Genomic DNA, 24,256 nt, shown 5'->3' with positions numbered 1-24,256 from the left:
ATTAATTCCATCAACCTGCAACAACTCACAATCCCAAAAGCAAGGAGGCCAATTGTTGGGCGGGCGAGACATGCTCTATCTGTGATGTGCTTACTTCATCAACAGTTATCTGCTGCTGATTCTGCATTTCCAAAGCAGGAGTGTGTTCCAATTTCCTGCACCAGCAGCCCTTTCCTCCATGGCTACAATACTTGACTCCCTCCCTCAAGACAGGCATTGAGGGTAACTTCCTTGTTGGAAGATATAGAATTTTACATTGCAGAACGAGGCCATTCGGCCCATCGAGTCTGCACCAGCTCTTGGAAAGAGCACCCTACCCAAGCCCACACCTCCAACCCATCCCCATAACCCAGTAACCCCAATTTTAGATTGGCCAATCCACCTAACCTGCACATCTTTGACTGTGGGAGGAAACCGGATCACCCGGGTGAAACCCACGCACACATGGGGAGGATGTGCAGACTCCTCACAAACAGTGACCCAAGCCGGGAATCGAACCTGGAGCTGTGAAGTAACTGTGCTAACCACTGTGCTACCGTGCCTCCTATATAGTAGCAGCCAATTTAGAATTAAGGAATAACATTTCCTGTGACAGGGCCTTTGCCCATCCGCTCACCCAATTGATTTACTCTGAATTTCTGGCAATCTTACCAGCATATGCCAGAAAGTGGAGAGAAACAAATAATCACTATCCTTTTTTAAGTATGAAAATTGAAACTTCAAGCCACATAACCATCATTAGAATCTGTGGGGTGGGGTTTTCAAGCACGTCCATAAGACCATAAGGCATAGGAGCAGAATTAGGCCACTCGGCCCATCGAGTCCGCTCCGCCATTCAATCATGGCTGATATTTTCTCCTGCCTTCTCGCCAGAACCCCTGATCCCCTTATTAATCACTAACCTTATCTCTGTCTTAAAGACACTCAGTGAATTGGCTTCCACAGCCTTCTTCGGCAAAGAGTTCCACAGATTCACCACCCTCTGGCTCAAAGAATTTCTCCTCATCTCTGTTTTAAAGAACCATCCCTTTAATCTGAGGTGGTGTCCTCTGGTTCTAGTTTTTCCTACAAGTGGAAACATCCTCTCCACGTCCACTCTATCCAGGCCTCGCAGTATCTTGTACGTTTAAATAAGATCCCCTCTCATCCTTCTAAACTCCAACGAATACAGACCCAGAGTCCTCAAACGTTCCTCATACAACAAGTTCTTCATTCCAGGGATCAATCTTGTGAACCTTCTCTGGACCATTTCCAAGGCCAGCACATCCTTCCTTAGATATGGGGCCCAAAACTACTCACAGTACTCCAAATGGGGTCTGACCAGAGCCTTATACAGCCTCAGAAGTACATCCCTAGTCTTGTATTCTAGCCCTCTTGACATGAATGCTAACATTGCATTTGCCTTCCTAACTGCCGACCGAACCTGCAGATTAACCTTAAGAGAATCGTGAACAAGGACTCCCAATTCCCTTTGTTCTTCTGCTTTCCAAAGCATTTCCATATTTAGAAAATAGTCTATGCCTAGATTCCTCCTTCCAAAGTGCAGAACCTCACAGTTTTCCACATTGTATTTTATTTTCCACTTCATTTCCCACTCTCCTAGCTTGTCCAACTCCTTCTGCAGCCCCCTTGCTTCCTCAATACTACCTGTTCCTCTACAGATCTTTGTATCATCTGCAAACTTAGCAACAGTGCCTTCAGTACCTTCTTCCAGATCATTAATGTATATTGTAAAATGTTGTGGTCCCAGCACAGACCCCCGAGGCACACCACTAACCACCGGCTGCCATTCTGAAAAAGACTCCCTTATCCCCACTCTTTGCCTTCTGCCAGTCTCCAATCCTCTATCCATGCCTGGATCTTACCCTTAACACCATGGGCTTTTAACTTATTTAACAGTCTCCTATGCGGTACCTTGTCAAAGGCCTTCTGGAAATCTAAATAAATCATGTCCACTTATTCTCCTTTGTCTAACTTGCTTTTACCTCCTCAAAGAACTCTAACAGATTTGTCAGACACTTCCAAGTGCTTCGCGATTTCGTCTTTAATAACAGACTCTAAAATCTTAGCAATGGCCGAAGTCAGGCTAACCGGCCTATAATTTCCCATCTTCTGCCTACCTCCCTTCCTAAACAGTGGTGTTACATTCGCCACCTTCCAGTCCTCTGGGATCCTTCCTGCCTCCAGTGATTCCTGAAAGATCATCACTAATGCTTCCACAATTTCCTCAGCTATCTCTTTTAGGACCCTGGAGGTCCATTGGTCTAGGTGACTTATCCACCTTCACACCTTTCAGTTTCCCCAGAACCTTCTCCTTAGTAACGGTCACTGCACCATTACACATACTACCTGGAGCTCTGGCATCCCACTGGTGTCTTCCACCGTGAAGACTGATGCAAAGCTGGCAGGAACTTCTCGTCCCGCCGGAGGTGACCCATATGGCGGATTCCCTGGCAGCAGGATGGGTGAGCCATGCAAAACAGCACAGACATTGGCGGAACAGGAAGATCCCGCCTGCGGCCAGTGGTGAGCTGCCCCCACCTCCAAACAGAGCCGCCACAGGAGGCTGGAAAATGGACTCATACTGAGGAGATAAAAGATATTCATAGAATCTGAATATACATTGGAGATCTCAGTGAGGAGAGGTTTTTCAATAAATGGCTTTTAAAAAAAAATCACATTAAAAGTGTCAGGAAAATTACTTAGATTTCTGTTTTGGACTAAAATTTTGGAGGTACTTTTACACTCGTCTTGAACCAGTGCAATTGGAGGCAATTCACACGTACCTGCTCTTTAGCTGTGAGATGGAGTCATTACAATGAGCCAGGATTACATTTGGCACAGGAACTGAAAGACTTGTGCAAAAGAATGAAGGAATTACGGCATAGCTAAACACACCCATCTGAGCTTGACCTTTTACCACGTGGCCAGGATTGTTCAATATTAATACTCTGGATATATATTTTAGAATTGAAATTGTGCATGTCGTTGGGGGTAAACATGTAGGAAATTCCACCCTTTGGTGTAAAAATTTATGGCACGGTTTGGCTGATCTGACAAGGGCATCTGGTAGTACTTTGCATTAACTCGAAAGGGGAGACGTTGTGAGACATTTATTGGCTACTTCATCAGTTCCTGACAGCACTTACATCACCACTTTGAAATGTGTAAAGATTTATTTTGGGGCCTAGAAATTTCCAGTATCTCTAAATGTGTTTCCCATAATATTGCACAACAATAAGCAAGAACCAAGAATTGGCTATGAGGAAGGAACCACTCATTTGGAACAAAGCTGGGAGTCAAGCTGCAACATTTGAATCTTGCACCCCAATTCAGTTCACCGATGATAAATATACCACTGGTTTAGCTAGAAATCCTCCCCTTGAAGAACCATTGCTCCAACTTACAGAAAAAGCAGCTATTTAAGACAGTGGAATAAAGCAATATAGACCAGGAATGCTTCCGTGTCCAATCGGAGCTATTAACCGCTGTGCATGGGAAGCAGAGGGAGTGGGGAGGGGCACCAAAAAAAAAATCCAGGATCCAACTATTCACCTCTGTCCAATGAGCCCCTGGTGGAAAGTGTGGGCTTTGGTTGAGGATCAATCTTAGCCTACACAAAGTAAAGTAAGTGAGTAACACTTCCCGTCCAGGATCACACAGAAAGAACAGTTGCTTGGGTGAAGCATTATTGAGCAATATGTAAAAAAGAGATGTCTTCATGAGAAGAGGGGAAATAAAAGCAACACAGAAGAATTGCGAAGGTCAGTTTCTCAGTTTATGAATTGTCCTCTAACTTTTCTCTCCATTTTTCTTTGTAGTGAGTCGATGGAATTGTGCAGGCACTATTTGGCCCCCTGTTAGCCGGCCTCCACTTCCTCGAAAAGGTACACTTAAAGGTTTTACATGATTACTTTTCTGCTCAAAGAGCAAACAAATTCAATAAATGTGTATTTGAAGTGGTAGTGTGACAACTCTTGTTGCGCCCTGACTTTCCATTGTCAAGGGCAAAAAATCAGATAGAGGGCTGGATCAAAAAGAAGTTGGCCTGAGCCTTTAGAACATAAGAACTAGGAGCAGGAGTAGGCCATCTGGCCCCTCGAGCCTGCTCCGCCATTCAATTAGATCATGGCTGAACTTTCTTTGCTGTTCATAAAACATTCCTGTAAACCTCAATAAATGAGATAATTAATGCCTGCTTCTGATAGTTCAGATGGATGTTAAAGATCCAGTGGCACAATGTAAAGAAAAGCAGTGAGTTCGTCTGGTAGTCATGCCTGCATTCTTCATGTGACCAATGTAATCTGGTGATTCAATTCATTGTTGCTTGTGGATTCTCGATGGCTGATACATTTGTCTACATAGCAATCATCAAAGTCCTTCAATGTAGCACATAGCACTGGTATTTCCCAAGTTCCCCCTGAGTTGAACACTAGGCCATGATGCTGGAATTCATTACATATCCTCACTGTGAAAGCCCCATCACCAAAACTCTGCAACTATTCAAAAATAAACTCCTCTACAACTTGAGGATGAGCATTATCAAGAAAGCCCACCTTGCGAACAAATTAAAATCAACTCAAACATCAAGAGTAATGTCTTAAGTGATGCTTTGGAGGGCAGTTGGTACCTATCAAACCCAACTGTTTCTGTGAGAGGAAGGAATAAAATTGGGGAAGGGATATATTTTCCGAAAAATGGACCCAGTCCTTATAAGGTTGCAAGGTGCACTGGAAATAGTGAAAATGGTGGAGAGGGGGAATAGTCTCATTGACGAAGGATGAAATCTCTTCAGTGATAGTGGGCAGGATGGTGGGATTCGCTGGCCATGTCTGCCCGCCAAGCGGAGAATCTTGCCCGAGGTTAGTCGGCGTCTCGCCCGTGGCATCTTTGCGGCGGGAAAGGTGGAAGAATCTAGCTCAGTGAGATGGAAGAAGGCAGTGGAGATGTAATGGGTAATATTAAAGAATAGAAAAGGATTTAAGACTGTAGTGGGAGTTGTGTCATTCCCCTACCCCTCCCCAGGAGCAACTATGAAGTGGTAGATTGTATAAATATAGATTAGATAAGCACGTAGTGGCATAGAAATGGGAAAATATGAATAGGAGTAGGCCATTTGACCCTTTGAGTCTGCTCTGCCATTTATTATGATCATGGCTGAGCATTCAACTCAGTCAGCTATTCCTGCCTTTCCCTATTTGATCCCTTTGATCCCTTTAGCCCCAAGAGAAAAATCTAACTCCTTCTCGAAAACAGACAAGGGGCATAATTTAATGGGGGGGAAAAAAATCAAAGTCCCATTCTGGGTACGGTTAGTGGGGCGTTTCTTGGCGTTAATCGACCCCGCTATCAAACGGGATTCCGTTTTTATTTCCGGCCTCAATGAGGAATGCCCTGCCAAGGCCGAACTTAGCTTCAATTCCTGCACTGACAAGCCATTTCTAAATGTTTTCCCGATCTTTCTACACCAACCGTAGCCTCTGGATCCCACCCCCGCCCCCTCCTCCCCACTGCCTCAACTTACCGATTATGAAATCCTCGTGCCCCTCCTCACCCCACCTCATTAGGGAAGGGCATCACCGGGCCTGATCTCTGGCACGGAGAACCTGCACCTGGGCAAAATAGAAACCTAGACAGCTTTGTGTCCAAGGACCCGGACGTCTGCTCCTGTAAGCCTCTTTGAAAAGTTTGCACCACCCTTTCGGTCATCCCATTTGAGGACAGGTGGTACGAGGCCATGCAGATGTGGTACACCCACATCTGGCAGGGGGTGTTCGGGGGTGGGGGTGGGGGGAATGTGGGGGGGGGTGGCGAGGGAGGTTACAATGGGGAAGCTTTTGGCAAGCCGGGTCCACACGCATCAATAAAACATAAAACCGTCAAATACTTTGGTAAATGAGGTGCCGTCATCTGTAACTGGCACCTCCGGAATGCCATGCGTGCTAAAGAGAGCCGGAGCTTCTCGACCGTCGCTTTTGATATGGTGGAGGACATTTACTGGACTTCCAGCCACTTAAAATGTGCATCTACTATAAGCAGGAACATGGACCCCTGGAAAGGCCCAGCGACATCAGCAGCCCGGCCATTCCCGAAGGTGAAGTTGCGCAGCGGGCGGATGTTTCTGCTGCTCTTGGCAGATGTTGTATTGCTGAGCCAGCTTTTCTATTTCTCCATCCAGGCCGGGCCACCACATGTAACTATGGGTCAGTATTGTCATTTTTGAGACATCTGGGTGCCTATTCTGTAAATCCCATAATATGGGGTCTCGGCCTTGGTAAGGGACCACAACGCAGGCCCCCACAGGAGAATGTAGTCCTCGACAATGCATTCCAAACCTTGGTCGCAAAGAGCCGCACATCTTCGGGCAGAATTCAGTGCCGTTCTTCGTACAATACCACGTGGAGGACTTTTGATAACATTGGGGGCTGGATTCTCCGATTCTGTGGCTATGTCCTCCAGATCCGTCCGTTCTTATGACCAGAAAGCCGGCGCCGCCTCTGCACCGATCCTCCGCCCGGTGGGGTTCTAGCAGCTGCGCACCTTAAAGCCGCCGGTTTACCTTTGGATATGGACGCAGAATGTCCGGGTCCGTGGCCGCGCATACGCATAGCGGCAGCCTGCAGCGGCCGCGCTGTGCAACATGGCGCCAGATGCGTGTGGACCTGGCTTGCCAAAAGCTTCCCCATTGTAACCTCCCTCGCCACCCCCCCCCACATTCCCCCCACCCCCACCCCCGAACACCCCCTGCCAGCAGAACGGCTGCTCCCCGACTGTGGCAGCGCTGGGCACAGTCCGCAGCTGCGATGCGAAGTCCCTGAAAGTTGTGAGCACACGTGCCCCACGCCATCTGGGACTCAGCCCATCGGAGGCAGAGCATTGGGGGAGGGCCTCAGCTGACGTACTGAGGCCATCCATATGGCGTGCGACGTATTCCTTGAGTATGCAGTTTTTGAGGGGGCGGAGTATTGCAAAAGTGGCGCCACCCCCGATTCCAGTGTAAATGTGGATTCTCTGGCCGATCGGCAAATGCAATTTCACCATCGGCGATCAGAGAATCCCGCCCCGGGTCTTTTTGCACCCAATTGCTGGTCTGGACAGTGGTAACTGGGACATTTTCCATGAAATTCAGCATGGTGTCAAATTTGTCCATTCTGGCAGGGGACGGTGGCATGTCGGCAGCGGGAACCTGCTCAACGCATTTGCATTCGCAATCTGCATCCCTGGGTGATGCTCAAATGTATATTTGTATCCTGGCGTTATATTCCTGAGTTTTGCAAGCATGGGTTGGTTGAGTACAGTCATTACTCTGCCTATTGCGAATAACCAAATTTGATACAATTTACCAGCCGTTGGGACATATGACTTACAGACCTGGAGTTGCACTGGCATTGAAATTCATACACTCATTTGTTGGGGTGTAGGGCGGGTGCCCTTTTGCCCTCAGAGACCCTCCCCGCACTCTAAATCATGACATCAGATTGACAAGTGTACTGCTTGAACAAAATGACCAAGGAGACAAGTTTCTTCTGATAATTTACAAGTGCTTTATTGAATTACCCACAGGGCTCATGGAAAGTTCGCACTCAGCAATCAGAAAGTACAGTTATAACCGAAGTTACGTTACCCGGAACTCTGTCCTATTAAAGGCTAAATCCCCGCACGGTCTCCGAACTCAATATCTAACTTTATATCCTAACTTAATACTTCACATGGCATTGTAGGTTCCTCGGTGGAACTGACCAGACCCTGCCGACGTCCTTGGCTGCCTGCAGTAACAGTGGTTTCCTCGGATTTCTGTTTCCATTTATGCCATTTCTGCTCATCCTCCAAATTTGGCAATACTCCAACCCTTATGATCTCATCCTTGATATTCCCCTTTTTAAACCGTTTTCTGTGAACGACACAAGTTGCCTTTTTCCTGCTGATATTTGACCTCAGAGGCCAGGCTGACACCTCTGATTCTTATATTAACACCACATTGGAGCTCATCTCCTTCCATCGTCTGATTCTTGAGGTCATCGGGCGCTTATGTCTTCCCCCATTGTCGGTGTGGGGCACAAATGTTTATTGCGCCTTACTTCAAATTGAGCAATGGTTCTCTGCTCCCATCGAAATTTGTAACTCCAGAAGAATCTCAAAGAATTAACCCATTGTCATCCTTCAGGGGAGACAGAATGCTTTTCTGGCTTGACAGCAGGACTCTGTTAGTGGAAATACCATTCATGTTGCTTTTGCATAATTGTGGTGTGAAGCATCTAGCTTGACCTGTTGCTCAGGGTTTTGAGTCGCCTTACCCTGCGAGGGTAATTTCAGGTAGAGTTTGCACTTTTCAGGCTGAAGAGTGGTGACCTGAGGCCCATTCTGGCGGTAAACAGCGAGAAATGAAATGATTGGGGTAGCCATTATCCTGCAGGATAGTTTTGATGCCCCCTATTTCAGCATCAAGCTTGTATGGTGAGGAAATGGCCTGGGCCCAATTTATGAACTTTCTGATGAGGCCAATCTTATAGCTCATGGAGCTGTAGGAACTCATGCAAACTGACCAGTGAAAGTAGGCTTGCGGTTGACATTGTAAAATGCAACACGTTGCATTCCCACCACCTTCCGGTCCACCAGACCAATTTCCCATTTTACAGTGGGTGGGAAAATGTCAGTCTGCCCGCCCACCCTTGGAACTATTGAAGCCCTTAAGTGGCCGATTAATAGCTATTTAAGAGCCACATTCTGCCTCTGCTGCTAATTTACCCATACCAGGGGACAGACCCCCCCACCCGATCACTCAAACCCAGCACCCACTCCCTCGCCGGTGTTTGCCTGCCAGGACCAGTTGATACCGCAGACATACCTTTGGGAGGAAATCTGAACACCCAGAGGAAACCCACGCAGATACAGGGAGAAAGTGCAAACTCCACGCAGATGTCTCCCAAAGCCAGAATTGAACCTGGGTCCCTGGCGCTATGAGGCAGCAGTGCTACTTACCATGGGGAGCTGGTTTAGCTCAGTGGGCTACACAGCTGGTTTGACATGCAGAATAAGGCCAGCATCGCGGGTTCAATTTCCGTACCGGCTGATGTTATTCTAGAAGGCCCTGCCTTTGCCCCTTACCTGAGATCTGGGGATCCTCAGGATAAACCACTACCAGTCAGTTCTCCCTCTCAAAGGGGAAAGCTGCCGATGGTCATCTGGGAATATGGGGATTTTACCTTTACCGCTCCTGTGCCATCCGGGCATCCTGGTAGTGCCACTTTGGCAGGATGCTCAGGTGTCAGGTTGGCACTGCCAGATGTTAGGCTCGGGCGGGGCCTTGCCAGATAGAGGGGGAGTGAGCTGAAGTTTCCGAGGTCCTACCCAAGGCTGCGGGGTTGAGGGGTGGGGGGGGTTTAAAGAGTGGGGAGAGGGGCCTGAAGAGGGAGAAAGTTCGGGCCAGCCTTCAGAAATGGTGCCCCAATCTATGAGGCGCCTTTCCTGTTGGTGAGCTTCAGCTCGCCAGCAGGAAATCCCACCAAGGGCGGCCTCTGCTGGGAGAAACTTCCCGAGGCCAAAAATGGGCAAAATGCAGTTGGATAGCGGGATTTTTCTTCCCACTGCAGCCGCTGAGAAACAGCCGCTAAATGTGCCGTTCAGTGGACTTCAGCCTGAGTCCACTGCATCACTACCAATATGGTTGAAGTTCACATTCAGTTTGAGGGAGAGAGGAATGGACCTAGCACAAGAAAGTAAGGTTAAGGGGGAGTTGTTGGGTTACGGGTATAGGGTGGATACGTGAGTTTGAGTAGGGTGATCATTGCTCGGCACTACATCGAGGGCCGAAGGGCCTGTTCTGTGCTGTACTGTTCTATGTTCTAAATTCTAAAGTGTTTTAAACTTAAATAAGGACAATTATGGGGGCATGAAGACAGAGCTAACTAAAGTGAACTGGGAACTTAGGTTATGCAATAGGTCAGAAGCAATAGGCAGACATTTAAGGAGATATTTCACAAGACTTAGAAAATATACATTCCAGTGAGAAAGAAAGACAAAGGGAAGGAAGCACCTTCCGTGGCTAACAAAAGAAGTTAAAATTGAAATAAAAAGTGTAGAATTCCACAAAGGTGAGTAGCAGGTCAGGATATTAGAGAAATATAAAGAACAGCAAAGAATGACTAAAAGATTAATAGGGAGGGAAAAATTAGAGTAGGAGAGAAAGCTAGCTAGAAATATGGAAACAGATAATAAGAGTTTCTACGGGTATTTAAAAAGGAAGTGAGTAAATAAAGTGAGTGTTCGTCCTCTAGAGAGGGGAATGGGGAATTAATAATGGAAAATAAAGGAATGGTGAATGAATTGAACTGATATTTTGCACCTGTTTTCAGTGCAGATTATACAAATAACATCCCAGAAATAATTGTGAATGAGTAGGTGAAAAGGAGGGAGGATTGTATAACAATTGCAATCACCAGGAAAGGGTACAGAGAGCATTATTAGAAATAAAAGCTGATAGGTCCCCAAGTCCTGATGGACTTTATCTTAGGGTATTAAGAGAAGTGGCTGCTGAGATAGTAGATGCATTTGTTCTAATTTTCCAAAATCCCCTTGAGCTACATCAAAGGTTACTGCACAAAATAAGAGCTCAAGGCTTGGGATGACACATTAGCATGTATAGAAGATGTGTTAGCCATTAGAAAGAAGAGAGTAGGGATAAATGGGGCTTTTTCAGATTGGCAAGGTGTGGCGAATGGAGTGTCACAGGAATCAGCGCTGGGGTCTCAACTGTTTACAGTTTATATCAATGACTTTGATGAAAGGAGCAAATGTATCATTGATAAATGTACTGATGACACAAAGATAGGTGGGAAAGTAATTTGTGAAGCGGACATAAGGAGCCTGCAAAGAAATATAAATAGGAAAAATCTGGCAGAAATAGTAGTGTGGGAAAATGTGAACTTGTCCACTTTGGCAGGAAGAATAGAGAAGCAACATGGTATTTTGGTGGCGAGAGATTGCAAAACTCAGAGGTACAGAGGGATTTGGTACTTGAATCAGGAAACTTTAGTGTGCAGGTGCAACAAGTGATTAGGAAGGCAAATTAGTTGTTGTTATTAATTGCAAGGAGATTGGAATATTAAAAAGTGGGATTCTTTGTTCCAGTTGTACAGGGTGTTGTGAGTCCACATCTAGAGTACTGAGTATAGTTTTGGTCTCCTTATTTTAAAAAAAGGGCTATAAATACTTTAGAAGCAGTTCAGGGAAGGTTCACTCGGCTGATACCTGGGATCAGGGTTTAAGGGGTTAACATAAGAACATAAGAACTAGGAGCAGGAGTAGGCCATCTGGCCCCTCGAGCCTGCTCCGCCATTCAATGAGATCATGGCTGATCTTTTGTGGACTCAGCTCCACTTTCCGGCCCGAACACCAGAACCCTTAATCACTTTATTCTTCAAAAAAACTATCTATCTTTACCTTAAAAACATTTAATGAAGGAGCCTCAATTGCTTCACTGGGCAAGGAATTCCTTGATTCACAACCCTTTGGGTGAAGAAGTTCCTCCTAAACTCAGTCCTAAATCTACTTCCCCTTATTTTGAGGCTATGTCCCCTAGTTCTGCTTTCACCCACCAGTGGAAACAACCTGCCCACATCTATCCTATCTAATCCCTTCATAATTTTAAATGTTTCTATAAGATCCCCCCTCATCCTTCTAAATTCCAATGAGTACAGTCCCAGTCTACTCAACCTCTCCTCATAATCCAACCCCTTCAGATCTGGGATTAACCTAGTGAATCCCCTCTGGACACCCTCCAGTGCCACTATGTCTTTTCTCAAGTAAGGAGACCAAAACTGAACACAATACTCCAGGTGTGGCCTCACTAACACCTTATACAATTGCAACATAACGTCCCTAGTCTTAAACTCCATCCCTCTAGCAATGAAGGACAAAATTCCCTTTGCCTTCTTAATCACCTGTTGCACCTGTAAACCAACTTTCTGTGACTCATGCACTAGCACACCCAGGTCTCTCTGCACAGCGGCATGCTTTAATATTTTATTGTTTAAATAATAATCCCGTTTGCTGTTATTCCTACCAAAATGGATAACCTCACATTTGTCAACATTGTATTCCATCTGCCAGACCCTAGCCCATTCACTTAACCTATCCAAATCCCTCTGCAGACTTCCAGTATTCTCTGCACTTTTTGCTTTACCACTTATCTTAGTGTCATCTGCAAACTTGGACACATTGCTCTTGGTCCCCAACTCCAAATCATCATTGGGCAGCTACTGTACGAGGAAAGGTTGGACATGCTAGGCCTATATCCATTGGAGTTTAGAAGATTGAGAGGCGATTGTATTGAAGTATATGGGCCTAAATCGTCCAGTCCCAATGGTGCGAAAATCGTCACAGAGAATTCAATGGACCAGCAAAAGGCCTATTGACCTTGGGCGGGAAATTCTGGTCCCGAAGTAGGTTGGGCATTTCCGCCCATAATATCCTGATGGGACTTGACAGGGTGGATGCTAAAATGATGTTCCCCTTGATGGAGAGACACAGATTCACAAAGGGGTCTCCCATTTAAAATGGAGATGAGTCTCGGAGGGTTCTGAATGTTTAGAACTCTCTTCCCCAGAGAGTGGTGGAGGCAGGTTCAATGAATATTTTTAAGGCATAGGTATATGGATTCTTTTTTTTCCTTTTTTTATAAATTTAGATTACCCAATTATTTTTTCCAATTAAGGGTCAATTTAGTGTGGCCAATCCACCTACTCTGCACATTTTTGGGTTGTGGGGGCGAAACCCACGCAGACACGGGGAGAATGTGCAAACTCCACACGGACAGTGACCCAGAGCCGGGTTCGAACCTGGGACCTCAGCGCCGTGAGGCAGCTGTGCTAACCACTAGGCCACCGTGCTGCCCTGGTATATAGATTCTTGACCAACAAGGAAGTCAAAGGGCTAGGCAAGATGTGGGGTTGAGGCCACAATCAGATCAGCCATGACCTTATGAATGGCAGGGCTTGAGGGGCTGAATGGCCTACTCCTTTTCCTAATTTGTATATTGGTATGCTGGATCTGTTGGCCAATCATATTGGCCAGCAGCACTCTAAAGCTGGATTTCCTCCCAAGGTGGGGGCAGAGGTCTCACCCAGAGACAATTCATTTTTCTTCCAGCATCAAATGGCTGCAAGGAAACTAGCTTTTCTAGTGGATAGGTTCCATGCCAACCTTTTAATCATTTGGATTGCAGGAAATATGGTGCCACGTAAAGTCCAGCCCAGTTCCACATGTACCACATCTATCAAGTCACTTCTAATTCTTTGAAAAAGGACCGACCTGTTCAATCTCTCCCAATAGCTGTAATCTCTCAATTCTGATACAAGTTTTATAAATTATCATTGCACTTTCTCCAGTGCATTTTGTGTCTCTTTACAGCATGGAGACTAACATTATGCTCAGCACTCTAAATGTGACCTGACCCAGGGTTCTCTACAAGTCCAACTTCACTACTTTTGAATTCTACACTCCTAGAAATAAAACCCAGGGCTTTGATAGCATTTCAATTGCTAGCCGAGCTGATTAGTTCACCTTTCACCTGTATTCCAAATCTCTTTCCTGTTTGACCCCATTCTGTTCCTAATTTCTTCAGACATAAGTGATTTCTATCTTTCCTACCAAAGTGTATCACCTCTCATTTCCCTACATTAAAGTTTATTTAACTTAACTGTCCGGTCTTCAATTTTCTATTGCTGTCTTGTTCCTTGTTTCTAAGTCCAAACTGTATGTAAATTATGAATAACAGTTTCCCCAGCGCTGATCCTCCCAGAACAGAAATGTTCTACCTTGCTCCAATCTGAAAAAAAAATACCTATTTAAACTTTTTAAATTGCAATTCGTATCTCTAAGGATGAGACTCTTCAGTTCTGCTCTGTCACCAAAAGCATGTATGGAAGAACAGGAATCTCAATGCATTGCATCCTAAGCTCCTGACTTTCCTGGAAGTCAGGGTGTGGTCAATTCATTTTAGTCTCACTGTAGGTGCCTGAACATCCCTGTGGTTTCCACTTTGGAGACATCGCCCTGATCTGTATGATGCACTGGAAGGAAGTCACTAAACCAATCAGTAATCATGATACTTATGTAAACTAATTACATTTTTGGTCTGAATGATAAATTTCTTTCCATTTCTTTTTCTTTCTCTTCTTTGTTTTTTCTCCTCTCTTTCTCTCTCTCTGTTCACCTTTTCTTTCGCCCATTATACATGTCGATTTGAGAAGACCTTTACCATTAAGGAGACAAAGCTGAAACATATCACACACCATTCTCAACACCTCTTAGGAATGAAAGCATCTGGGTGGGATTCTCCGTCAGCTGACGCCGAAATTGAGAAACACAATGGGGCAGAAAATCTGTCCCCCAACGCCAAAATTGTGACTGGCATTGATTTGATGACAAATCGCAATTCTCTGTCACCTCGACAGTGGCGCTAATGCGTTCTGGAACGCACGTACAGTAAACACCGTTTGCTTATCATTAGCGGGCCTGGCCTGGTATTGTCCGGGGACTCCACGTGCTCTGCCTTTGTTGGGCCAAATACTCGATGGCGCTTTTACTTGTGCTTTTAAAAATTGTAAAATCGGTGTCGTGGCTGATGAGGGAGAGAGGGGGGGTATGGAAAGCGTCCAACATTGCCATAATTTGCTGGCACTGGCAGTGCAGGAGGGGGGGGGGGGGCTTCTGCCAAGGTTGGTGGGTGTAGCATGGGATGACCAGGAGGTGGGTTGTGGAGTCGGGGTGGACAGGCATCGAGCACCATTGCCGCGGGCTGCAAGACAGCCATGCAGCTGCGCATGCCACTGACTGCTCACTGTGAACTTAGGGCCACAGGTCATATGGGTGCCCCTCCAGGTACCCTCTGGCCCCAGCCGACCCATCAGCGGGATGGGAGAGCTCCAACACAACCAGTGCCACCTTGTTGCTTGGGATGCGTGTGTGGGGATTGTAATGTGTTTATGGGGCTGCAGCTTGTCAGCCTCCTGAGTGTCAATCACGGACACACCGAATCTGGTACTCTTTTTCATTGGAATCGATTGTGTTCCACGTGGCACCGGTGCTAGCCCCTCCTCAGTCACTGAACCGGTCCAGTTTCAGCACCAGTTTTGTTGTCGTGGAAGTCCATTAATCCTGTCCCCGGTGTCAACACTTAGTGTCAGGAACGGAGAATCCAGTCTTATATTTAAGTTCTGTGACAGTCAATATATTTTTAGCTTATCATTGATTTTAATCTTATGGTTTGATTGCAGTGTCACTGAATAACTGGCACATCCTCAAGACGTCTCCAGACCTTGATCCCACAATAACCTCCTTCGATGTTTTACACATTGATAGCGACACTTCTGTGATGACTAAAGATTTCAGGAACAATGCCAGGGACCGGTGTCTGTCAGGTGAATATACACAAATAGTCGATCTCTATGAGAAGGAACTTCATGCTATATTGATATTAGAGAATGACTTTGTCAAAAGAAGATAGTGCCCTATATGTATGTATGAGAGGTGATGCTGAATTTATTCAACATCTTACTTAACACATTGACCCTGTCTAATAGCTCTTAAGTTCCCAGTAAGCGCTGAGACTGTGTTCATTGTGTTTGCATTGAGGGAAGATCTCTAACAAAAGTCAGATTTCTATTCAAAGGACAACTCATTACGGACAGGCAGATTAATGCGTGTTTTTGTGGGTAAATTTAGTTCATTTTTTTCTATTTAATTTCTACCTTTTTGTGGGGTGCAGTGGGGTGCATTGTGGGGCAGCGCGGTAACACAGTGGTTAGCACAGTAGCTTCACAGCTGCAGGGTCCCTGGTTTGATTCTCAGCTTGGGTCACTGTCTGTGCGAGGTCTGCACGTTCTACCCGTGTCTGGTTTCCTCCGGGTTTTCCGGTTCCCTCCCACAGTCCAAAGATGTGCAAGTTAGGTGGATTGGCTATGCTAAATTGCCCTTGCTGTCCAAAACAAAAGGTTAGGTGGGGTTACAGGGATAGGGTAGAGTGTGGGTTTGGGTCGGGTGCTCTTTCCAAGGGCCGGTGCAGACTCGATGGCTGAATGGCCTCCTTTTGCAATGTAAATCCTATGATTCTATGATTCAGAACAAAGAACAAAGGAAAGTACAGCACAGGAACAGGCCCTTCGCCGCCCCCCCCCCCCCAAGTCTGCGCCGACCATGCTGCCTGCCTAACCTAAGACCTTCTCCACTTCCGAGGTCCGTATCCCTTTATTCGCATCCTATTCATGTATTTTCAAGACTTCTCTTAAATGTCACTATCGTACCTACTTCCACCACCCCCTCCGGCAGGGAGTTCCAGGCACCCACTATCCTCTGCATAAAAAAACTTACATCACATATCTCTAAACTTTGCCCTTGCACTTTAAACCTATGGCCCCTAGTAATTGACTCTTCCACCCTGGGAAAAAGCTTTTTACTATCCACTCTGTTCATGCCCCTCATAATTTTGTCGACTTCCAACATGTTACCTCTCAACCTCCTTTGTTCCAGTGAGAACAAACCGAGTTTATCCAACATCTCATCATAGCTAATGCCCTCCATACCAAGCAGCCTCAACCTCATCTGTACTCTCTCCAAAGCCATCTGATGGTGTGGTGAAAAGAATTGAACATTATATTCCAAGTGTGGCCTAACTAAAGTTCTGTACAGCTGCAGCATGACTTGCTAATTTTGATACTCAATACTCAACCCGGCCTATGAAGGCAAGCATGGTGTATGCCTTCTTTTTTTAAAAAATATTTCTTTATTCGCCTCGTTTTCACATTTTCTCCCCAATTTACACCCAACAACAATAATCAATAATCAGTAACAAATATGGCAATCCCCATATCAATAACAACAATCCCATCCTCCCACCAAACCCCAAACATTCACCCACATGTTCACATAAACAACTGACAAAAAGGAATCAGGAATACTCCATAGCCCCCATTAACACCCATTGCCCCCCCTCCCACCCACCCCCCCCAACTAATGTTCGATGTTATCCCGTTCTTGAAAGTGCATAATTAATAATGCCCATGAATTATAGAACCCCTCTGTCCTTCCCCTCAGTTCAAACTTAACCTTCTCAAGAGTCAAGAATTCCAACAGGTCCCCCTGCCATACCAGGGTACAGGGTAGAGAGGTTGCTCTCCATCCCATCAGGATCCGCCTTCGGCTGATCAACGAGGCGAAGGCTACAACATCTGCCTCCACACCTGGCTGGTCCGACACCCCGAATATGACCTGCCGGGGGGCCGGGTCCAGTTTCACATGCAACACTTTAGAAATTATCCTAAAAACCTCCTTCCAGTAATCCTCTAGCTTTGGACAGGACCAAAACATATGAACGTGATTTGCGGGGCCCCCCTCGCAACGTTCTCACACTTCTTCTACTCCTTTGAAGAATCGGCTCATCGTCGCCCTTGTGAGGTGTGCTCTGTATTCCACCTTCAGCTGCATCAGCCCCAACCTCGTGCACGAGGTGGAGGAATTCACTCTCCGGAGCACCTCACACCAGAACCCCTCCTCCAATTCCTCTCCCAACTCTTCCTCTCACTTTGCTTTGATCCCTTCCAGCGGTGCCTTCTCCTCCTCCAAAATAGCTCCATAGACCGCTGACACAACCCCCTTCTCCAGTGCCCTTGTTGTCAGCACCTCCTCCAGCAATGTGGAGGCCGGCTCCACCGGGAGGCTCTGTATCTCCTTTCTAGCAAAATCTTGAACCTGCATGTATCTAAACATTTCCCCCAGCTCCAGCCCATACTTCGCTTCCAGCTCCTTCAATCCTGCAAACCGACCCCTAAGAAACAAATCTTTTAGTGTTTTAATCCCCTTCTCCTCCCATTTCCAAAAATTTCCATCCCACTTACCTGGCTCAAATCTGTGGTTCCCCCGAGTCGGCATTTCCCTTGACCCTGCCCCCAACCTGAAGTGTTGGCGGAACTGCCTCCAAATTTTCAATGAAGCTATTATTACCGGACTCTCTCAGTACTTCCCCGGGGCTATCGGGAGCGGCGCTGTTGCTAGTGCTGACCCCCTGCACAAACTCTCCTCCATTCTGACCCACTGGGAATCAACCCCTCTGACCCAGCTCCGCACCTTCCCCACATTCGCTGCTCAGTAGTAATACATCAGGTTCGGAAGACCAAACCCCCTGCCTGCCTTCCCCTCTGTAATAGCACCTTTCTAACTCTGGCCACCTTCCCTCCCCATATGAATGACGTAATCCTTCCCTCCATCTCTCTGAAAAAAGCCTTTGGCAGGAAAATCGTCAGACATTGAAAAATAAACAGAAATCGCGGCAACACGTTCATTTTAACCGCCTGTACCCGACCCGTCACTGACAGAGGGAGACCTGGTGTATGCCTTCTTGACTACCTTCTCCACCTGTGTTGCCACTTTTAGTGATCTGTGGACCTGTACACCCAGATCCCCCTGCTTGTCAATTCTTAAGGGTTCTGCCATTTACTGTACATTTCCCACCTGTATTAGACCTTCCAAAATGCATTACCTCATATTTGTCTGGATTAAACTTCATTTGCCAACTCTCGACCGACCCAGTTTTGTACCATCTTGCCAACTCATCTCTGACCCCGTGTGACTTCACCTTCTGTACCAGTCTGCCATGAGGGACTTTGTCATAGGTCTTACTGAAGTCCATGTATACAACATCCGCTGCCCTATCCTCGTCAATTATCTCCGTCACTTCCTTGAAAAACTTGATCAAGTTAGTGTGACATGCCCTCCCCTTCATAAAACCATGCTGCCTCTCGCTAATATGTCCATTTGCTTCCAAATGGGAGTTAATCCAGTCTCGAAGAACCCTCTCCAATAATTTCCCAACCACTGACATAAGACTCACCGGCTTGTAATTTCCTGGATTATCCTTGCTACCCTTCTTAAATAAAGGAACTTTAGCTAATCTGCAGTCCTCTGGAACCTCACCAGTGACCATACAAAGATTTCTGTGAAGGCCCCAGCAATTTCCCCCTTTGCATCCCTCAGTATTCTGGGGTAGATCCCATAAGGCCCTGGGGCCTTATCTACATTAATGTTTTTTAAGACGCTCAACCCCTCCTCCTTTTTGATCTTAATGTGACCCTGACTATCTATACACCCTTCCCCAGACTCATCATCCACCAAGTCCTTCCCTTTGGTGAATACTGATGCAAAGTACTCATTCTTTACCTCGTCCATTTCGTCTGGTTCTACGCATTGATTCCCTCCCCTGTCCTTGAGTGGGCCAACCTTTTCCCTTGCTACTCTCTTGTTCTTTATATATGTGTAAAAAGCCTTGGGATTTTCCTTAAACCTGTTTGCTAAGGACTTTTCATGACCCCTTTTAGCCCTCCTGACTCCTTGCTTAAGTTCCTTCCTACTTTCCTTATATTCCTCATGGGCTTTGTCTGTTCCAAGCCTTCTAGCTCTTACAAATGCTTCCGTTTTCTTTTTGACTAGGCTCACAATATCCGTCGTTATCCAAGGTTCCTGAAACTTGCCATACTTATCAGTCTTCCTCACAGGAACATGCTGGTCCTGAATTCCTATCAACTGACATTTGAAAGCCTCCCACATGCCAGATGCTGATTTACCCTCAAACACCCATCCCCAATATAGGTTCTTCAGCTCCTGAACATTGTTATGATTAGCCTTCCCAGAATTTAGCATCTTCCCCCGAGGACTACTCTTTATCCAACAGTACCTTAAAACTTATTGAATTATGATCACTGTTCCCGAAATACTCCCCTACTGAAACTTCGACCATCTGGTTGGGCTTATTCCCCAATACCTGATCCAATACAGCCCCTTCCCTAGTTGGACTATCTACATATTGTTTCAAGAAACCCTCCTGGATGCTCCTTCCAAACTCTGCCCCTTCCAAGCCCCTCGCACTAAGTGTGTCCCAGTCAATGTAGGGGAAGTTAAAATCACCCACCACAACAATCTTGTTGCTTTTAAACAGTTCCAAAATCTGCCTACATATCTGCTCCTCTATCTCCCACTGGCGTTGGGAGGCCTGTAGTAAACCCCCAACATTGTGACTACACCCTTCCTGCTCCTGAGTTCTACTCATATTGCCTCGCTGCATAAGCCCGCTGAGGTGTCCTCCCACAGTGCAGTCGTGATATTCTCCATAACCCATAGTGCAACTCCCCCACCCCTTTTACATCCCCCTCTTTTCCGCCTGAAACATCTAAATTATGGATTCTGAAATGATGAATGGACAATTCCTATTTTAGGCTCATAATATCAGGGTTGTGTAACAGCAATCTTGTAATAATATTATAGGGCTGGTAATCCAGAGAACAACTTCTGCCTAGACAGTTTGAGAATTTAAATCAGATCCGTAAAGTTAAATTTTGAAATGAAAAGTTGGTGTCAGTAAAAGTAACCTTGAAGTTTTTGGATTGTCATAACAGCCCAAATGATTCACTAATGATCTTTCCCCAACTGGCAAAAAGTGACTGCAGGCCCTACGTAATTAAGTCTTAAGTACCCTGTGAAGTATCTTAGCAAGTCTCTCAGTTGTGACAAAGAATGCTTCCATCAAATTCTCAGGGCAACTGGAGTAGGACAACAAATGCCAGCCCTGCCAGTGAAGCCCACATTATGGCCAGGAACCCAGCTGCTGGTTCAGTTCCTGGTCCTGACCTTACACAGCATGTTCCAGACCCACTCTCCTGGAGTTCTGAAGGACCAAGCCAATTAACCGCAGGGAGTAAGCTCGCTATCTAAGTACAGCAGGCAGGCTCTCGCGGTTGGAGGGCCAATGGGGTGGGAGCCTCAAGCACTAATATTCAGTAGCCCCACTGGCTGAGGTGTGAGCTGCCAATTTGCAATGCAGAAAGGGTGTCTCATAATGCTTCTGAGGAAGAGATCAGATTTAAAAAAAATTTGAAATGGCCCAAGGTGCCTAGTTACGATTGTGGAGAAACATCTCTTCCACAGGACAGCTAATGGCTGTACGATAGCCTGGCAGCCATGACTGGTGCAAGTATGGGTGTCCTGGGCAAGATTAATCACTGTCACAGCACCACCAGCACCACAACCACCCCTCCAGCCTCCCCAATATGATCCCTCCATAGTTCACTGCATCCAGACCAATGTCTCTTGCCTACATTGCCAATTAGAAATTCCAGTCAGTTTGGAGAAGCCCTGTAACTGGATCTAATTATTCTCCATTGGCTATCCACCACTTTCCATTCTGACCCTAGCCCAGCCTCCCCAAAGATTGCTCAGGGTCAGGAATGTAATGTCGAATTGGTGTGATATGGCCCATGATAAAGTGCGGGCAGGACGACATTTCCGGAAAATACTCGTTTTTAAAGACTAGAACGCACAGTCCTGACTCACTTTTGGGCTACAGTATGACATAGACATCAGGAGAAATGTTAAACAGGCTTCAGATTCCTCAGCACCCACTTGCAATGTCACAGAAGCTTCTGGTCGAGAAGGAGGTTAATCAGCCCATTGTGCCTGTGTTGTCTCGTCTCGTTGATGGATTTGTCCAATAATTTAACTCCATACTTCAGCTATTGTTCCCTAACCCGCAAATTAGTCCTCTTCAAACATATGTCCAATGTTCCAATGGAATCTAATTTCACGACCCTTTCACGTGGTGTGTTCCCTATCTTAAAAATCTGCCATATGAAGAGGTTTCTCCTTGTTTCCCCTCGTTGTTTTGCCAGTTCTTTAATTCTATGACCTCTGATCAGCAATCCAGTTGCCAGAGGAATTACTCTTCCTACTTTCTCTATTGAAAACCCTTAATAATTTTAAACACCTCTATACATCTACGCCTCCACATGGGCGGCAAGGTAGCATTCTGGTTAGCACTCTGCCAATCTTCTTCACTATCTGCACCTCCAGCAATCTATGTGTCATTCACAAACTTATTAATCCGACCAGCTACATTTTCCTCCAAATCATTTCTATATACCATGAACAACAAAGGTCCCAGCACAGCTCCCTGTGAAACACCACTGATCCCAGCCTTCCATTCAGAAAACCACACTTCCACCGCTACCCTCTGTGACCGAGCCAGTTCTGTGTCCACCTTGCCAGCTCACCTGTGTGACTTCACCTTTTGTACCAGTCTGCCATGACTGGTAGCATGGTAGCACAGTGGTTAGCACTCGGGTTCGACTCCTGGCTTGGGTCACTGTGCGATGTCTGTACGTTCTCCTCTCTGCGTGGGTTTCCTCCAGGTGCTCTGGTTTCCTTCCACAAGTCCCAAAGGGCCTGCTTGTTAGGTGAATTGATCATTCTGAATTCTCCCTCAGTGTACCCAAAACAGTGTGGCAGAGTGTGGCGACGAGGGGGTTTTCACAGTAACTTCATTGCAGTGTTGATGTATGCCTACTTGTGACACTGATAAAGATTATTATAGATTATTATTATTAATGTCCCTCAACCTTCTTTGCTCTCTGGAGAACAATCTCAGTACTCCACAAAATTGAAGGCCCTCACCCCTGTTATCTTCTGGTTTGTACCCTGTCCAAATCCTTGACATCCTTCTGAAAGTGAGATATTCAGCATTGTGCACAGTACTGCAGCTAAGGGCTAAACAGAGATTGTAAAGTTTTAATATGACTTTGTTGTTTTCGAATTCGATGCCCAAAGTCAAAATATCATATAAAGTTTAAATCTACCTCTTGCCTCGGAGTGAGGCTGGATGCCAATATTTCTTCAGTTGATGTGGACAAGGACTCTTTGCTTCCTGGCTCTTAGTCTGCGGTGTGTCAAAAGTGTTGGAGTGGGTTTGCTGCTTGGGGTAGGCGAATAATTCAGTGTAGGGTTTGGGTTTTATCACCTTTGCTGAATCTCTCTGTGACTCCACTTCAGACAAAGAAGTTGCTATTAAAATGGGAATGCCAAGGGTTATGCGCAGCTATTGTACCTAGGGAAGGGAATAGTTGGAATGGTCGACTGTCCCTTACCAGTTTCTGCTTCTTTCCTGGACAGCATGTGTTTCCAGCCGTGCCTGTGTCACAGTTTCTCTTCAGCCTCAGCCATCGGGGGTCCGATGCCTCTTTTACCCTGACACGCACAGCTGCCGACATGGACTACAAGGCCATGACTGTCGAATCCTGCTCAAGGAAGCAGCAGAAGAGATTTACTACAAGAAGGGTGAGTTCTCTCAACAGTGCACGTTTATTTATTACGTTATTTATATTTATTTATTATTTATTATTTATTTGACACCATTTTAATTTTTGCGCCCCACAAAGCAGGGTGTTATGAATAGAGTCCCACAGAGGTCGTGACTGGGGTCTCAGTTTTTACAAGTTTATATCAATTACTTAGATGAGGGGAGCGGAGGCATGGTCACTAAACTTGCAGGTGACACTAAGATAGGTTGGAAAGTATGTTGTGAAGAGAATGTAAGTGGTATGATTCCCTGGCCTTCCCCCCCCCCCCCCCCCCCCCCCCCCCCCCCCAATATATTTCTCGGCACTCGGAAGTATAGGGCGGGAAGCTCCGGCCGGGTTTGCCGGCGACTGGAGAATCCCGCCCAAAGTCAATGGAGTCCTCCATTGTACGCAGCTCGCCCATGGCATTCTTGCGGTGGGAGGGGCAGGAGAATCCAGCCCAAAATGTGGGAAAATGTGAGGATGCTCATTTTGGAAGGAAGAATGAAAACGTAAAGTATTACTTAAACAGAGAACTACTTCAGAATTCAAGGCGCACAGGAATATAGGTGCCGTGCATGAGTCGCAAAAGTTAGTATGTAGGTACAGCAAGTAATTAAAAAGGCTAATGGAATACTATCCTTTATCAAGAGAGGAATTGAACATAAAAACAAGGATGTTATGCATCAGTTATACAGGGCATTGGTGAGACCAATGAAACAGAATACCCGGAGGCCTTGTTCATCATGGCCGTGGACTTCAACCAAGCCAACTTCAAGAGCATACTGCCAAAATTCCGCCAACACATCTCCTGTCCCACCAGGGCGACAACATCCTTGACCACTGCTACACAAACATCAAGGGCATCTACCAATCCATCCCCCGAACGCACTTCAGAAAATCAGACCATAAAATGGTGCTCCTTCTCCCGGCATACAAGCAGAAACATAAGCGGGAGAATCCGGTTAAGAAGGTCGTGCAATGCTGGAAGGAGGCAACAGAAAAACTCCTATGCAACTGCTTAGAGTCAGTGGAGTGGTGCATATTCAACAACTCAGCAGCCAACCTAACTGAATATGCCACCACCATCACAAACTTCATCA

General features: G+C 46.1%; 1 protein-coding gene across 1 annotated transcript in view; it reads left to right on the top strand.

Annotated features, from left to right (window-relative positions):
- tg (thyroglobulin) overlaps positions 1-24,256 on the top strand; it is a 475,922-nt gene that overhangs the window by 162,072 nt on the left and 289,594 nt on the right. Inside the window, exons 35-37 of the mRNA XM_038808459.1 lie at positions 3,822-3,887; positions 15,276-15,419; positions 22,987-23,151. Of these exons, the coding sequence (XP_038664387.1) occupies positions 3,822-3,887; positions 15,276-15,419; positions 22,987-23,151 (375 nt within the window). The remainder of the gene's footprint in view (positions 1-3,821; positions 3,888-15,275; positions 15,420-22,986; positions 23,152-24,256) is intronic.

This window comes from Scyliorhinus canicula, chromosome 10 (assembly GCF_902713615.1).
Source record: "Scyliorhinus canicula chromosome 10, sScyCan1.1, whole genome shotgun sequence".
Taxonomy (NCBI): domain Eukaryota; kingdom Metazoa; phylum Chordata; class Chondrichthyes; order Carcharhiniformes; family Scyliorhinidae; genus Scyliorhinus; species Scyliorhinus canicula.
This window is presented reverse-complemented; position numbering and strand designations above follow the sequence as displayed.